This window comes from Scyliorhinus canicula, chromosome 4 (assembly GCF_902713615.1).
Source record: "Scyliorhinus canicula chromosome 4, sScyCan1.1, whole genome shotgun sequence".
NCBI classification, from domain to species: Eukaryota; Metazoa; Chordata; class Chondrichthyes; order Carcharhiniformes; family Scyliorhinidae; genus Scyliorhinus; species Scyliorhinus canicula.
Window position 1 is genome coordinate 14,557,534 of NC_052149.1, and position 18,145 is coordinate 14,575,678.

General features: G+C 47.5%; 1 protein-coding gene and 1 long non-coding RNA gene across 2 annotated transcripts in view; one reads left to right on the top strand and one right to left on the bottom strand.

Annotated features, from left to right (window-relative positions):
• Positions 1 to 4,197: 4,197 nt before the first annotated feature.
• Positions 4,198 to 7,266, top strand: LOC119964134. Its single transcript, XR_005460255.1, has 2 exons — positions 4,198 to 4,438; positions 6,885 to 7,266. It is a non-coding gene; the product is annotated as an uncharacterized LOC119964134 (long non-coding RNA).
• Positions 7,267 to 14,787: 7,521 nt separating this feature from the next.
• Positions 14,788 to 18,145, bottom strand: part of st6galnac5a (ST6 (alpha-N-acetyl-neuraminyl-2,3-beta-galactosyl-1,3)-N-acetylgalactosaminide alpha-2,6-sialyltransferase 5a) — a 59,798-nt gene continuing 56,440 nt past the window's right edge. The window contains exon 4 of the mRNA XM_038793760.1: positions 14,788 to 16,366. Coding sequence (XP_038649688.1) covers positions 16,129 to 16,366 — 238 coding nt within the window. The 3' untranslated portion in view covers positions 14,788 to 16,128. The remainder of the gene's footprint in view (positions 16,367 to 18,145) is intronic.

Sequence of the window (18,145 nt, forward strand, 5' to 3'; positions counted from 1 at the left end):
AATGTCGCACGATGATGTTGTCAAATCTTGTCACTTGCAACATATTAAGACCATTGATGTTCACAGCAAAACAAGTTGCCTGGTGGGCAAACCGAGCAGGCACTCTGAGCCAACACTGCAGTGAGCAGTTAATTCGCTGTCTGTTAAAGGGTGGAATGTTGGCCGGGGCACTGGCAGAGCTGCCCGGTTACATTTGAAAGGAGCCAGCGATTATTGACTGACCGTTAAAATGCTGCACTCCCTCAACGCCGGATAGCAATACCCAGCAATGCTCGTACACATGAGACTATTGCCGCTGAGTCAAGTTGTCGCTTAGAGCGGTGGCCTTATTGAATCTCAGACTAAGAAAATGGCAGTGATATTGGTCAATATTAACTATCGACTCCTCTCCAAGACACTCATTAAGACCTATCTTTTTGACCAAGTTTTTAGCCACCTATTCTAATATTTCCTTTTGGACCTTAGTGTGAAAAATGTTGATGGATTGAACACCTATCAAATTAGGGGGGTGGTTCTACTACATTAAAAGTGGTATATAAATGCAAATTGTTGTTGTGCTGAATTTTAAATCTGCCTCGTTCACCTGAAACTTAGGAAACAAGTAATCAGCTATAAATACCCAAACTCAGGTACAGAAAGACAAGGGGAATGTAAATGGTGGTGATAATAACTAAGAGGGCTGGTGATGGTGGCGCAGATCACATTCTGATCTCTTAACGTGTCACTCTCAACACCCTTCAGCCTTGCTCACAATCTTTTGTCTTTCTGTCCACGATATCTTTATCAATCGCCACCTATCACTGGCCCCCTATCCAGCCCCAACGCTCCACGTCCCCCCCCCCCCAACAGTATAAATCTGACCCGATTTCTAGTACTCTCCGGCGTTTACAAAGAGTCACCGAGACTGGAAACGTTCGCTCCCTTCTCTCTCCACAGATGCTGCCAGACCTGCTGAGATGGTCCAGTATTTTCTGTTTCAGATTCCAGCATCCGCAGTAATTCCCGTACCAGCCTCCCCGGACAGGCGCCGGAATGTGGCGACTAGGGGCTTTTCACAGTAACTTCATTGAAGCCTACTCGTGACAAATAAGCGATTTTCATTTTCATTTCATTTCATTTTAATTTGCTTTGATCTACGTTGTCTGAAAGTCCCAGCAAGGATCCTAACTTTGCAGTTCCCGGTTTATATGCAGCAATCTTCATTTGTAACATAGAATAATATCCTGAGGTGCTCCCCGGAGATATAATCAAACCAACAAAAAACCCAATGGATTCGGAGCCAAAGGTGGTGAGATCAGAGAAAGTAACCAAATGGTTGGTCAGTGGGTGCATTCTGAGCAGGGTCCTATAGGAAGGAAGGAAGGAGGGAAAGCTGAAAGTGTCAGGGGGCTCAGAGATCACGGTATTTTCGTAAAATACATATTTATATATATCAAGCTGGCTAATCTATAAAATTATTATTTTTTAAATGGGACAAAGGCTTGAAGCCATGACTGGCTGTGACTCACACAAAATTGTTTTTTGGCCTTCAGAACAGCAGCAACCTCATTATCCCTAAAGATGCACTAATGCCCCTGTACTTTAGGGATCAAATTCTCTAGGATTCGTACAATGGTTAATTTACATGGTTAAGACCAGTTCCCTGGTCAACGGAGATGATCCATCGACGAGGACAAACAGACCCAGGAATATAGGTTGAATTTATTAATCCATAAAATAGAATCTATAGAATCCCGACAGTGCAGAAGGAGTCTGCACGAACCCTCCAAAAAAAAACACTCAACCTAGACCCACTCCCCGTGCATTGATTATGGCCAATTCACGTGGTCTGTGGGAGGAAACCGGAGTACCCGGAGGAAATTCACGGAGACACGAGGAGAATGTGCAAACTCCGCCGAGTCACCCAAGGGTGGAATCGATTCTGGATCCTTGGCGCTGTGAGGCAGCAGTGCTAATCACTGTGCCACCGTGCCGCATTAACCATCTCAACAATTAAGAGCAGGAATGTACATCTTTTATCCAAACTAAGGTGGAGAAGTGAGATTCATGTCACATGATCCCTCCACCCGAAGTGGCTAGAACCCGTAATATTGCCTTGTAGAGATGAAAAAAGGCAGACTACCATTTTTTTATCTGGCAGGCAACAGCAGAAAAAGGGGCTTTGTCCAAGTTATTGAATACCTGGATCCCCACATACACTGTTTCAACTGGACTTTAAACATCTGTACCAGCACCTCCAAGACCAATTCATCCCTAGGCATCCAATTCATCGTGGAAGTCAGGTTGACAGGAAAAGTGGATTATCCAGCATCAGTCTTCCGCCTGCCAATACTGAAAGAGTACAATATTGGACTTTGGCTCTCGACTCATCTGAGAAAATAATTCTTAATTTGTATTTGCCCGGTAACTCTTTTCTCTGGGTCACCTTTGTTGTATGAATGAAAAAGAGGCCATTTTACGCCCCTTCTCACACGTTGGAGTGTATGCAAATAAATTAACCCTTTCAGCTCATCCTATCTCGCGTTTGCTGTGGGCGTTATTAATGGAGAATTGGATCACACCAAAACTGTGGGGGTGAGATAATACGTCACCACGTAGCAACAGGAGTAGGCCATTCAGCCCATCGAGCCTGCTCTTCCATTAAATACGATCATGGCTGATTGGATATATTAGGGGAACTCAAAAAACAAAAATACCTTTCCATTAGCGGATGGGTGGTGAGCGGAGAAAGCAGGGACATTTGAATGACACCCCACACTGTATGTGGCAGGAAACAGAGGGGATTAGTGAGGGAATCAAAGACCAATGGCACAGGTGACTGCAGACGCTGTCAGTGGTGGGATGAAGTGGCACATGGCTGCACATGTGACTCACTCTAGGAATGGATGTTGTGCGTATGTATTTATTGGAAAGATTACGTTTCACGGCCAAGTAAATTGTTCCAGTGTGGTCATTGTATACCCCAGTCATGATGTGATGGACCAAATTTGAGACCTTTTCAAATCTATTTTATTGCCCAAATTTTTCCCTCTCCTTTGCTGAATTTGCTCTTTTAAAACAAAGTCATTAATTGGATGTGGACGCTGCTGGTGAGGAGTACCAGCATTTATTGCCGTTGAACAGGTGCAAGGGGCTGGGTTTAGCACAGTGGGCTAAACAACTGGCTTGTAATGCAGAGCAATGCCAGCAGCTCGGTTCCATTCCCGTACCAGCCTCCCCGAACAGGCGCCGGAATGTGGCGACTAGGGGCTTTTCACAGTAACTTCATTGAAGCCTACTCGTGACAATAAGCGATTATTATTGTTATCATTATAACTGGGTGCCTTCTTGGCCATTTCAGATGTCGGCTAAGAGTTGCTGTGGGTCTGGAGTCACATGTAGGCCAGACCAGGTAAGGCTGGCAGATTCCCTTCCCTAAAGGAAGCATATGGATTATTATGTCACCATTAGACATTTTATTCCAGGTTTTTTTTATTGAATTCAGATTTCACCATCTGCGGTGGTGGGATTCTAACTGGATCACCTGAGCATGATCCTGGGTCTCTGGATTACTAGTCCAATGACAAACCACCACCACTCTTAATGGGCTTTCCACTAATGCCTGAATAGTCAGGAAATTCCATCAGGAGTAGGGGCCTTCGTTTCCTGCGCTTTGTCCTGCGTTGCGTTGCTACCTTTGAGTAAGAAGCTCCAGGGTCACGTCCCAGTCCAGGACGTGAGCAAAGAACACGATTATCAACCAGCAAATCCTTCCAGTACTCCCTCGGTCAGGCTGGAAGAGCGGGAGAGTTTCCTGATCAGCCAGAACAATGTGACAAGCCTCGTTTCAAGGGACTGCCCGGGAGAGAATTTCCTGAGTGCCCTCCTTTCCGAACACCACCCTGTGTCAGCAATGCAACCATCCCTTAAATGCCATATTAGTCAGCAGTCATCAAGTTAAACATGCGGTGTTAAACCAAGCAGTGACTGAGTTCTAGTTCAGTACATTGCTTCGACCTGTTCTCACTTGATATGGATCAGCAAAAACCATGATCATTTCACAATCTTTAAATGTAGGTTAATTGCCGGCTGGTATGTAAATCCATAATTGGGGTCAATGCTTTAGTTTCCACTTCAGTAGCCACTGAGTGCTTGGACAGGTGCAGAACTACATTCAACGGTTACTGAGAGCGGCTGTAACCCTGGCAACAGCGTCACCATTGCGTGCAACTAACCTCTTGTCTACCTCCCATTGCTGCTGTTAACCACGGCTCAGTGGTAGCACTCAGGCCACTGACCCGGAAGGTTATTCTGTGAGTTCGAGTCGAGAGACTTCAGCACAAGATCCAGGCTGGCCCATCAGTGCAGGAAGCGGGTATTGGAGTGGCCGTTTCTCCTCTTCAAAAATGAGATTTTAAAACTACTTCATTGACTGCAAGGTGTCATGGGACATCTTCAGGTGATTAAAGGCACTTTTCTCTTACACCCGTTCTATGAATATTGGGAGGATACAAGCGTTGACGTCGCTGTGCTTGCGTGGCATGTTGTTCTGGTGAGCTGTACAGACAGAGTTAGATATTGGGTTTGGTTTAGTGGGTAAACGAGTGCCCTTGTTCCTTTGGGCAATTACTGAGGTTTAGTATAAGTGCAGCTCTGACAACACCCAAGAAGCTCAACACTATCCAGGACAAAGCAGCCCACGTAATTAGCATCCCATCCACAAACATTCACTCCCTCCACAACGGACGCGCAGTGGCAGCTCCGTGTACCATCTACAAGGTGCATTGCAGGAAGCAAAACTCCTTAGACAGCACCTTCCAAACCCTTGACTGCTATCATCTCGAAGGACAAGGGCTGAAGATACCTGGGAACCCCACCGCCAGGAGGTTCCCCTCCAAGTCACTCACCACCCTGACTTGGAAATATATCGCCGCTCCTTCACTGTCGCTGGGTCAGAATCTTGGAACACAGTGGGTGTATCTATACCACAGGGACTGCAATGGTTCAAGGAGGCAGATCACCACTACTCACCACTTTAGGGCAGCACGGTAGCATTGTGGGTAGCACAATTGCTTCACAGCTCCAGGGTCCCAGGTTCGATTCCGGCTTGGGTCACTGTCTGTGCGAAGTCTGCACATCCTCCCCGTGTGTGGGTGGGTTTCCTCCGGATGCTCCGGTTTCCTCCCACAGACTAAAGATGTGCAGGTTGGGTGGATTGGCCATGCTAAATTGCCCTTAGTGTCCAAAATTGCCCTTAGTGTTGGGTGGGGTTACTGGGTTATGGGGATAGGGTGGAGGTGTTGACCTTGGGTAGGGTGCTCTTTCCAAGAGCCGGTGCAGACTTGATGGGCCGAATGGCCTCCTTCTGCACTGTAAATTCTATGATACTGTGTCAAGGGTAAGTACAGGTGGGCAATAATTGCTGGCCTAGCCAGCAACGCATGCATCCCATGAATGAATAAAAAAAGGAAGCTTGCATTGTTTTAATGGTTTTTACTGCAATTGCACAGGGCCTTGGTGAGGCCACACCTGGAGTATTGTGTGCAGTTTTGGTGACCTTCTCTGAGGATGTCCTTGCTATGGAGGGAGTGCAGCGAAGGTTTACCAGGCTGATTCCTGGGATGGCGGGACTGTCATATGAAGGGAGACTAAGTTGATAACGATTATATTCATTGGAGTTAGAAGAGTGAGAGGGGATCTCATAGAAACGTACAAAATTCTAACAGGACTAGGCCGGTTAGATTCAGAAAGAATGTTCCTGATGGTGGGGAAGTCCAGAACTAGGGGTCAAAGTTTGAGGATAAGGGGTAAACCTTTTAGGACTGAGGTGCGGAGAAATTTATTCACCCAGAGAGTGGTGGATCTGTGGAATTTGCTACGGCAGAAAGTAGTTGAGGCCAAAACGTTGTGTAATTTCAAGAAGGAATTAGATATCGCTCTTTGGGCTAATGCAATCAAAGGATTAGGGAGGAAGGCGGGATCAGGGTACTGAAATTGATGATCAGCCATGATCATAATGACTGGTGGCAAGGCTCGAAGGGCCGAATGGCCTCCTTCTGCTCCTATTTTCTGCGTTTCTATATTGGATGTGCCTGAATCGGTATTTTTCAGATGTTGACTCTCTTGTCACTCTGAAAAGTCTCTGTACTTATAAGGGGCCAACTGTCAGACTGAGAATCAAAATATTGACGCGGGATTTATGCTGGTAAGGCTTTCTAAGTTCATATGTCATGTCTCCAAATAGATTGGACAATTCAATTATCTCAGGGAACCACAGCTGCAGTCAGTCAATCTTGCCTCAGCTTCTATTTTTTTAAAAAACATTGATAACGGCAGTACTGCAGCCTGGAAGAATTGTTTGTTTGGTAGCAGCCACAATACTCAAGATGGGCGATGCCATCCAGGACAAATATCGCCTGCTTGACCTGCAGTCCGTCCACCACCATCAACCTTCACTCCCTCCGCCACCGGCACACCGTGGCTGCAGTGTGTGCTATCGACAGGATGCATTACAGTAACCACCCCCCCCCCTGCCCAACCCACACCCTCCACCATCTGGACCAACCTGCGGCCCAGGGACCACATGCGGTCAGTCAGGATTCTGAGTGCGAGCCACGAGATATTTTGTTGACTGCTGTCCGCACGCAGAGTGGCCACACTCCCCTGCTTTCCTTCCACGTTTTCCTGTGATTCACAAGAGCGAGTGATGTGAGGTGCGTGCTGATTGCTCACAACACTGACTGTGAGAGCCGTGCGCTCCCTCCGCGTCCAAACAAGCGTAAATATTTATTTTATTTTTAACCGTCAAGTTGACGATAGTCCTATTAATAAATGAATGATTGAGCATTTTCTCACCTCATTATGAAATATTCGGCGTGTATTAAATGTATTCAATCTTATTCAAGGGACATGGTGCGTGAACAAGCCCCGATTTTAACCCTGCGGCCCACTGAGATGAAGGAGGGTCAATCCTGTGGCCTACTCACCAGCCAAGCTTGCCCATCACTGGCCTACAACGTCAAGGGCAGCAGGAACATCATCTCCTCCCAGTTGCCCTCCAAGTTGCAAACCCTCCTGACCTGGCGGTATATTGGCCTTCTTTCATTGTCGCTGGGTGAACCTCCTACCTACAACTCCGCCGGAAGCATCTTCACCACCTGGACTGCAGCGGATCAAGAAGTTCCTTACCACCTTCTCAGGGTAACCAGGGATGGAAATAAATGCCAGTCAGGCCACCAATGCCCACATTCTGGGAAGGAATAGTGAAAATAAAAGTTTTAACCTCAATATCCCAGCATTTTGTTATGTCAGATGGTCTAGCTTCACATTACTACCTTTCAATGACCAGTGGTTGAACCTTATACCTTGATACCTAGATAATAGATCATAGGTAGGAGTATGTAAGTGTGTGCAAAGTGCTGTTTAGGACATAGTTAAAGAGCCGAAAAGCTATCAAACCCATCCGGAGTTTGCAATACAGATTCAGTGGAACAGCAGAAATCGGACCATGAGTAGACCATATGGCCCATCGACTCCACTTCCCCGCCCTTTCCCCAAATCCATTGGTTCCCTGGGAGACCAAAAATCCATCTATTCCAGTCTTAAATATATTCAACGATGGACAATCCCCAGCCCTCTGGAGTACAGAATTCCAAAGATTCACAATCCCTCACGGCTTTGCTAAATGATCGGCCCCCTATCCTTGGACTGTGTCCCCGTGTTTTAGATGCCCCGACCAGCAAGGACAACCTCGCAAGCCCTTTCAGAATCTTGTACATTTAAATGAGATCATCTCCCATTCCTCTAAGAGAATATAGGCCCAATTTACTCAGGCTCTCATCACAGGACAACCCCCTTGTTTCCAGGGACCAAGTTAATGAATCTTTCTTGGACATCCGTGAATTTCCTATCTGTTAACCAATCCTCTATCCATGCTGATATATTACCTACAACTCCTTTTGTGTGGCACCTTAAATTCAGGTATACCACATCGACTTGTTGCCCTTTATCTACCCTATTAGTTACATCTTCAAAAAAACTCCAAAAAATTTGTTAAACAAATTAGTTACATTTAATGAACCAAGTTTATTTGTTCTGATCATACTATGATTTTCCAAGTGCATGTTTTTCTTTCTGTTAATATATTCCAGTATTTCCCAGGATAATGTCCGGGTCTGTGAACCGACAATTGGTGCAGACTCGATGGGCCGAATGGCCTCCTTCTCCACTGTAACTTCTATGTATGGATGTAATTATGAGAAAACTTTTGAGAAGATTGGACTACTTTCATTGGAGCAGCTAAAAGAAGATTGTTGAAAGGATGCACAAGGAAAGACAATTTCCTCGAGGTTGGGGAGTTAATGGGAAGGATTAATCAATTTAAGATTGTCACTAAAGACAGTGAGGAAAGGGATCCAGGAGCTATTGGTGTAGACAGCTGGAGGAACATAGAATACTTAGCACAAGGGGTGATCACAGAATCCCTACAGTACAGAAGGAGGCCATTCGACCCATCCAGTCCATACCAACCTCTGAAAGACACACACCTCCACACTATTCCCGTAGCCTCAACTTACCTTTTGGATACTAAGGGGCAGTTTATCCTGGGCAAACCTGTACATCTTTGGAGTGTGGGAGGAAACCGGAGCACCCGGAAGAATCCCACGCAGACACGGCGGGAACGTGCAGACTCTGCACAGACAGTGACCCGAGGCCGGAATTGAACCTGGGGCCCTGGTGCTGTGACGCAGCAGTGCTAACCACTGTGTCGCCCATTCATTTACATCCAAGGGGGCAGATTTAATGTTTCATCCCACGCCTCCAACAGTGTGGCATTCCCTCAGGAATGCACTTGAGGGTCATCCTGGAATATGAACTCCAACCCCTGAGGGGGAGGTTGGAGGGAAGGTTTGAACTCTGACTCTGAGGTTACCAGCTGTGTCCCTGCTAACCTAAGAAACTGGAAGTGTTGTCACTCTGCAGTCTCACACTCCTTGCTTCGGTCGTTATTAAATTATAACAACTTATGTATTCTCAGAGTTGTTTTCTTTACAATCTCCTCTTGCGGCGGAGCTGATTAGAAGGAGGCACTTAGCGAAAAGAAGCCGTATGGGTCACTGTCAAAACTCCAATCAAATAAGAGACTAAAACAGTTTGACTTGCAGATTTATTCACTTTTGTCAGGCGCGACAGATGCCGAGCTGTTGTTTCAGGGTAAGTATTGATTAAGTGGAGTGGTGTTGTTTGCTGCCCCTCAATGAACTCATGTCTCCATTGACTGCAGATTTTGTTCGGCTCCTACGGTTCCAATCAAAACGGCTGATCAAACATTTGAATCAAACTAAATTATATACAACTCACAACACGGAAATGTCGGGGTTCATGCTCCCCCCTACCCGTCCTCAGCTGACCCCCTTCAAAGATCATTCCTTTCTCCCTCGCGTACCGAGCCAGATTCCCCCAGATGCAGCCCTTCCACTCACCGGAAGTACTCCTTGTGTTGGAAGTTTCACCATTCTCTGGGTAAAGATGGCCCTCCTGAACTTTTATTATTCACAATCTTAGTCACAGAGTCACAAGGGTGAGATCTTCCGTCTGTTCATCCCGGTAGTATCTTCCGGTCCTGCCGATGGCAACCCCTCCCCCCACCCCCGGTGGTGTGGGGTAGATTAAATAGGAAATCCCATTGAGACCCGCGGGACTACCGGCCAATAACGGGCCACCTTCCGACGCCGAGAATCGCTCCCTCAGAGTTGTACAGCACAGAAAGAGGCCCTTCGGCCCGCCGTGTCTGCGTTGGCCGACAAGCACCTATCTGCCCTAATCCCATTCGACCTCTTACGGTTTCAGGTTCTTGATTAATGAGGAGATCAGGGGTTATGGGGAGAAGGCAGGAGAACGGGGGGGATGAGAAAAACATCAGCCATGATTGAATGGCGGAGCAGACCCGATGGACTGAGTGGCCTAATTCTGCTCCTATGTCTTATGGTCTAATGGTCATTCTCCAGTACTTGGTCCATAGCCTTGCGCAGTGGCCTGTCAGGTGCTCTTTTATTGAAGTCCCCTAGTTTTTGACTGGTTACACCTGTCTTCTCTTTTCTTGAGAAGAAAACCACGGCCTGCTCCGCTTTTCCTCACAATTACACCTCGACAGTTCTGACATCATCCATGTAAATGGGTTTTGCACCTTCACCAGCGCCTCGAGGTGATTGAAACAGCTTGATGTTCCTACAGAGGTGACAGCAGCCTTGTTTAGATGATCACAGACGGTGTGATGGTAAACTCCTGCTGAGCATTTAATTTGGAATGTTACAGAGAGAAAGCAAGAGGAGGAGGCAGGGCAGCTATCTTTTATTTGAGATGCGCGCATCAGATCAAGTGACAGGCCTGGGATAGGATGGGAACAGATCACAGCGTGCAAGCAGAAAGTCTGCGCACACATAGATTCCACGCTCCATTAAACCAGAATCCCTCAAATCCACTTCTTGGACAATCCACATTCACCCGTCGCTCCTGATTGTTTCTCATGTCCAACAATAACTTGTGTTTATGTGAGACTGGAGGAGGTTACAGAGAAATGGTGGACAAAGGCCAAAGGAGGGATTTGAACCAAAGGGTGGGAAGTTTTTTAATTGAGGCCTTGCTGGGTCTGGCAGATGAGCCAATGGGTTGCGTTCGCAAATAGGCAGCGGGATGAGTTGGCGTTTATGGAGGATGGAAAGAGGCCTTCGGAATAGTTCGGGTGACAAACGACGTGAGTGAGGGTTTCAGCAGCAGAGGAGCTCAGGAAGGGGTGGTGGGATATATGCTATCGTTCGGTGACATCATCTTGTTCCACACCGTTGGGGGCGGCCGGGGGGGGGGGGGGGGAGAGAGCGATTCTCAGCTCGAACTCCACATAACGTTTCAGCCCTTCCAGTGACTCTGATTCATTCTCCCTCTCCTTTTCTTATTTCTCTCCCTCTTTCCCATTCTCTCTCTCCCCCCTTTCCCATTTCTCTCTCTCCTGCCACAAATAGGAGCTGGTTTAGCACACTGGGCTAAATCGCTGGCTTTTAAAGCAGACCAAGGAAGGCTAGCAGCACGGTTCGATTCCGGTACCAGCCTCCCCGAACAGGCGCCGGAATGTGGTGACTAGGGGCTTTTCACAGTAACGTCATTTGAAGCCTACTTGTGACAATAAGTGATTTTCATTTCATGCTTCTCTGACAGCAGCTACTGGATAGAAATATCCTCCAGTTAAATGTCAGGTAAAGTTATTGCCCCTGGTGGCTGCCACATTGTTCCTGAGCCACCAACTCTATCCTTCTCTCCAGCAACTATCTGAAGCTGACCCAAACTCATCACAACCTCCAGGTCTTATTTGAAATAAAATTGTCCAACCCCACCTCAGCTCCATCCATCTTCTTTTCAAGCTTTAAATTCCTGTCATCATAGAATTTACAATGCAGAAGGAGCCCATTCGGCCTATCGGGTCTGCACCGGCTCTTGGAAAGAGCATCCTACCCAAGGTCAACACCTCCACCCCATCCCCATAACCCAGTAACCCCACCCAACACTAAGGGTAATTTTGGACACTAAGGGCAATTTATCCTGGCCAATCCACCTAACCTGCACATCTTTGGACTGTGGGAGGAAACCGGAGCACCCGGAGGAAACCCACGCACACACGGGGAGAACGTGCAGACTCCGCACAGTGATCCAAGCCGGAATCGAACCTGGGACCCTGGAGCTGTGAAGCAATTGTGCTATCCACAATGCTACCATGCTGCCCCGTGCTGCCATGAACGTCACACTTCCTACATAACCCCCTCCATCCATGAGTTGTAACAGTTGGCTTTAGAGATCCATTATCCATCCACAATCTGGCATTATTTTATTTCTACCACAGGCTATGACTAGGCCTCTGGGGTATGAGTGAGCCAGCTCTGCACTGTGGAGTTTGCCTGAGTGTGTGCTGAGCTGGTTGCCAATTCTGGCTGGGTACATTTCTGGAGATTTCGTTCATGACCCTGAGGGTGGCACGGTGGTTAGCACAGTTGCTTCACAGCATCAGGGTGCCAGGTTCGATTCCCGGCTTGGGTCACTGTCTGTGCGGAGTCTGCACGTTCTCCCCGTGTCCGCGTGGGTTTCCTCCGGGTGTTCTGGTTTCCTCCCACGAGTCCCGAAAGATGTGCTGTTAGGTGAATTGGACATTCTGAATTCTCCTTCTGTGTACCCGAAAAGGTGCTGGAATAATGGGGACTAGGGGCTTTCAACAATAACGTCATTGCAGTGTTAATGTAAGCCTACTTCATTAAATCATAGAGTTTGCAGTGGAGGAGGCCATTCGGCCCATCGAGTATGCACCGGTCCTTGGAAAGAGCACTCCACACCTCCAACACATCCCCAACCAACCCTTTTGGACACTAAGGGCAATTTATCACGGCCAATCCACCTAACCTGCACATCTTTGGACTGTGGGAGGAAATCAGAGCACCCGGAGGAAACCCACGCACACACGGGGAGAACGTGCGGACTCCGCACAGACAGTGACCCAATCCGTGAATCGAACCTGGGACCCTGGAGCTGTGAAGCGACAGTGCTAACCACTGTGCCACTGTGCTGCCCAGTTGTGTAAAACGTTGTTAAAGTTGTGTAACCTACCTCTTCACTCAGCTGATGCAGGAGCAGTGCTCTGAAAGCTAGTGATTCCAAACAAACCTGTTGGACTTTAACCTGATGCTGTCAGACTTCTCACTGTGTCCACCCCAGTCCAACGCCGGCATCTCCATCTCATTAAGCTTGACATTGTGCAGATCTAAGCAGCCACCTTCAATGACATCCCACACACCAGCTTAAACGTGCTTAAATGTTCACTCCCTCCACCACAGACCACGGTGGGTATCACCTGCAAACATCTGCATCTTCCAAACTCATGGCTGCTATCACCCAGGAGGACAAGAGCAGCAGACATTTGCGAACATTACCTGGAAGTTCCCCTTCCAGGTGTTCACCATCCTAATTTGGAAATATATTGCAATTCCTTCATCGCCTTTGGGTCAAAATGGCGGAACTACCTCCCTAACAGCACTGTGGATGTACCTACACCACCTGGACAGCAGCGATCCAAAAGAAGGCAGCTCACCACCACCTTCTCAAGGGCAGTTAGGTACGGGCAACTAATGCTGGCCTAAGCAGCGACGCCCACATCCCGTGGCCAATTAAAGAAAATCTGCATCAATGTCTCCGATGAAGGAATCGAGTTTAATGTTTCCCCGTTTACTTTCGAAACAAAGCAAGGTGAGGAAATAAGCAGTAAGGAGGTTGTAAAGAGGCTGCCGGGGATATAGATTACATAGAATTTACAGTGCAGAAGGAGGCCATTCGGCCCATCGAGTCTGCACCGGCTCTTGGAAAGAGCACCCTACCCCCTACCCAAGGTCAACACCTCCACCCTATCCCCATTACCCAGTAACCCCACCCAACACTAAGGGCAATTTTGGACACTAAGAGCAATTTAGCATGGCCAATCCACCTAACCCGCACATCTTTGGACTGTGGGAGGAAACCGGAGCACCCGGAGGAAACCCACGCACACACGGGGAGGATGTGCAGACTCCGCACAGACAGTGACCCAAGCCGGAATCGAACCTGGGACCCTGGAGCTGTGAAGCGATTGTGCTATCCACCAGGCTACCGTGCTGCCCCCTATATGCGGCGGATAACTGATTGTAATTCGGGTTGTGTGAAATTATCCACTTCGATAGGCAGAATGGAAGAGCAGAATTGTTTCTAAACAGTAAGAAATTAGTAAAAGATGGTGTTGTAGGGACTTGGGAGTCCTTGTGTGATCAATCACAGAACCTAGACATGTAAGTACAGCAAGCAATTAGGAAGGCAAATGGTACATTGCCCTTTATTGCCAGGGATTGGAATATGCGAGTAAGGAAGTCTTACTACTGTTACATAGACCACCCCCATAGCATTCTATACAGTTTTGGTCTCCTTCCTGCAGGAATCAGCTGCCTTGGACGGGGTACAATGAAGATTCATTCTGCTGTTCCATGAGGAGATTTCGAGTAGAGCCGATTTATATTCTCTGGAGTTTAGAAGAAAAGAATTGATATAATTGAAGCATGTAAAATTCTTTATGGTGGTACGGTTTAGCACAGCGGGCTAAATAGCTGGCTTGTAATGCAGAACAAGGCCAGCTGCGCGGGTTCAATTCCCGTACCGGCCTCCCCGAACAGGCACCGGAATGTGGCAACTATGCGCTTTTCACAGTAATTTCACTGAAGCCTACTTGTGACAATAAGTGATTACTATTATTACGGTGGTTAGCACTGCTGCCTCACAGCGCCAGGGATCCGGGTTCAATTCCGGCCTCGGGTGACTGTCTGTGTGCAGTTAGCACTTTCTCCCCGTGTCTGCGTGGGTTTTCTCCGGGTGCTCCAGTTCCCCCCCATAGTCCAAAGATGTGCAGGTTAGGTGGATTGGCCGTGCTAAATTGCCCCTTAACGTCCAAAAGGTTGGGCGGGGTCACAGGGGTGGGATGGGGGAGTGGGCCAAACAGCCTCCTCTGGTTTAGCGCTGGGCTAAATCGCTGGCTTTTAAAGCAGACCAAGACAGGCCAGCAGCATGGTTCAATTCCCGTACCAGCCTCCCCGAACAGGCGCCGGAATGTGGCGACTAGGGGCTTTTCACAGTAAGTTCATTTGAAGCCGACTCGTGACAATAAGCGGTTTTCATTTCATTTCATTTCTGCACCACGTCCCAGACACGGGGAGAAAGTGCAAACTCCACACAGACGGTCACACGAGGCCGGAATTGAACCTGAATCACTTCATTTCATTTCAACATTGCAGAGATTCTATCAAACGTACATCGAGAGCCAAAGGCGGCTGCTGATTAATAGGCAAGTGTCTCACCCTCTTATACACAATACATTTTTTTTGATGAAGTTGTGTTGGAGCTGAGGAAGAGCTGGCAGGCTGTGAGCTAAAGCAGGTCCCTAAAAGTCAAAGAGATGACATTAGTTGCATTATTGTGATAATTAGCACCTTGCAATGATCTATGTTAGTGCACTTGAATGGACTTCTGATTTTATGCACTTAAAAAGTCCATTAATGTCTGAATATGAACAGGAGCAGGTGGTTGCTGATCTTTCTAACAGTCCGGGAACACCATTTGTTGTTTATTACAATTTAAAGAGCAGAGTAAAATTCACTTCATTGAGTGTAGCAAATCGTGGGTAATTGTGGTTTATGAGGTAATGAAGGACTCGGATAGCAGGGGGGAAAAATTACTCCTCGACTGTTAGAGGAAGAACAACTTCCTCACACAAAGGATAGTGGACGCGTGAAACTCTTCCCCTCAAAAAGATGTTAGGTTTGTGTGTGTTGAACAATTCAAAATTGAGATCCATTTTTGTCAGGTCTGGGTATTCAAAGTTACGGAGCCAAGGCAGGACGATGGAGTTCAGATAGACAGATCGCTCCTGATCTGCCATGGTACAGGCCCGAGGAGCTGGTGACATCCTTCAGTCCCTAATGCTGCCAACCTCAGAATAGTAGATGGGGCCTGAGCTGAATTTCTCCCCATGCATTCTCCCGCTAGTGCTCTCTCACAAGGAGCTCTCGGTGCACAGGAAGATTAATTAGTTGCTTCGACTTCGAGCTGCCTGTGGTATTTGGTTAAAATGTCAGCGAAAGTTCAGAAGTGACACTCAGTGGGATAATAAATTGCCTCCAATACAAATGATATTACAGGTCATCGATCGGGAAGCTACCTCCAGAAATGTTTAAAAAAAAATCACTGCGAGGATTGCAGAGGCCACAGGCTCGATTAAACCAGTGTCGATAAATCAAATGCCGTTTCCTCTCTTTTCCTAAAATGAGAACGCCGCTGTCCTCGATCTGAAAGGATCCCTCAGCTCCGTTTCCTGGGACGCAGGTGATGTCAGCGCTGCAGAAGCAGCCATCTTGGAATCTCCTCAGTCATTACAACAGTGGCCTCACTCCCAAAGTGGGCGTGAGGTCATGAACGGCGTGAGGCAAACACAAGTTTGTTCTTTCTCGCTCAAGAGATGTTGAATTGGAAGAAAAATGAGAGCCCCCCCCCTCCCCGCCCCCCCACCCCCGAGCTTGGTCACATGTGCCTTGGGTTTCCTCATCTCCACCAGGCCGCGCTTTCCGTGTGATTGGAAGCCGGCGGTGGCTCCGGTTCCCATTCCGGCTGGTGGAAGTGGATGCTGTATCCCCCTGCCCACCGGGCAAAGACTTGCTTCTCTGTGATGAACCGGTGGTGGCTCCCCTTGCGTCCCAGCTCATGCGAGATGTACATCGTGCATTCGTCGATCCCCGTGGGTTCGTAGTAGTGATACGGCACCGGGCGGCGAGTGGGGTCCCTAAGAAAGAAAAAAAAAAGTAATTGCACCGCTCTTTGTTCATTCTTTCGTGCGACACAGGTGGCATTGGCCAGCGTTTGTTCCCTCATTGCCCTCGAACTGAATGGCTTGCCAGGCCACCAGGGGGTGGTCAAGAGTCAAACCGGGTCTAGGGTCACATGTGGGCCGGACCAGGTAAGGACGGTAAATTTCCTTTCCTCAAGGGAGCCCTTGACCAATGAACTTGCATTCACTCAGGACATTAGTGAACCATGTGGGTTTTTATGACAAGCCAATGATCATTTCATGGTCCCCATTACTAATTTTTAATTGCAGATTAATTCATTGAATTTAAATTCCACCAGCCGTGATGGTGGGATTTGAACCCGTGGTCCCAGAGCATTAGCCTGGGTTTCTGGATTACGAGACAGTACCACCGTGCCCCCCCCCCCCCCCCCCCCCCCCCAAACACATGCTACTGTCCTACATTGTGACAGTGATCACACCACAAAAATATTGAATTGGCCATAAATAACTTTGGGTCATTTCGAAGTTGAGAAATATTCCCTTCTCCGACAAAGGTGTTTTGTACACCATGGGAAGACAGTGGTGGAGAGGCATTGTCATTGACCATCTGGTGCAGGTCAAAGCTCTGGGGACCCGGGTTCAAATCCCACCACAGCAGATGGTGAAATTTGAATTTCAATTAAAAAACCCCCCCCCCCTGGAATTAAAAGTCTAACGATGCCCATAAAAACCATTGCCAATTGATGGAAAAATCCATCTGGTTCACGGATGATCATATCGTCATCCTGACTCAGAGATCCTCTGACCCAACCTATTGACCCTCTTGGCCTATATGGCTGAACTAGTCAATGCTTTACCCACGAGAGTCTTGAGCTCTGAGTAATTGTTCACTTGACGGGCTGTCCGAGAAAGAGCAAGGTTGCATTTATATGGTGCCTCTAGCGACTGCAGAATGTCCCAAAGCACTTTACAGCCAAATAGTATCTTGAGAGAATGGAATCTTTTGTTCCTTTTTTTGTAATGGGCAGAATGCAGACAGTACTCAGCGTCTTGCAAAACGCAAAACATCGACTGTTAGATGTGATTCTGCTATTGGGCAGCACTTGCTGAACAACCCTGAGTATGCTAATGGCTACACTGACAACCAATTGAAGATAATCAGTCAAGCTCGTAACTTGGCTCATTCACGCTTGCTGGAAGCGACATACATTAACACACAGGGACCCATTCTCTGCAAACAAAAGGAATATGCCCAAACCTTGTACCATTTTTAAATTACTCGGGAAGTTGCTTTCCCCACTGGCAATTAGAATTGACTTGCAAAGCAATGAGCACCCTTGTCTTCCGCAGCATTAATTCTTGTGATTGCTGAAATTTGACATTCTTGTGCGTGTTCTGATGAGTGCAAGATTCTTTGGCAACCTGTCTCTATTTTCAACAATATTCATATTTTGACTTATTCATTCACAGAATGTAAATCCTGACGTCATGAGTGGATCACACGGATTTATGACGGTCCCGTAATTTCATGGTTGCAAGGGTGGAATTTGAACCCGCACCTGCAAATGATTAGTCCATGTCTCAGAATTACTAGCCCAGTTGCAAAGCCATTATGCTGCCACCTCTACCCTGCTGTTTCTGGCCATTCGTTCATGTAACTCCAGTGCTGCACCAACAGAGTTGCTTCTCTGCAATGGACTCTCAGTTGTACCCAGAGCAACTAGCGATGAACAATAACAATTCCCAGGATAGCACAGTGGTTAACACTGTTAC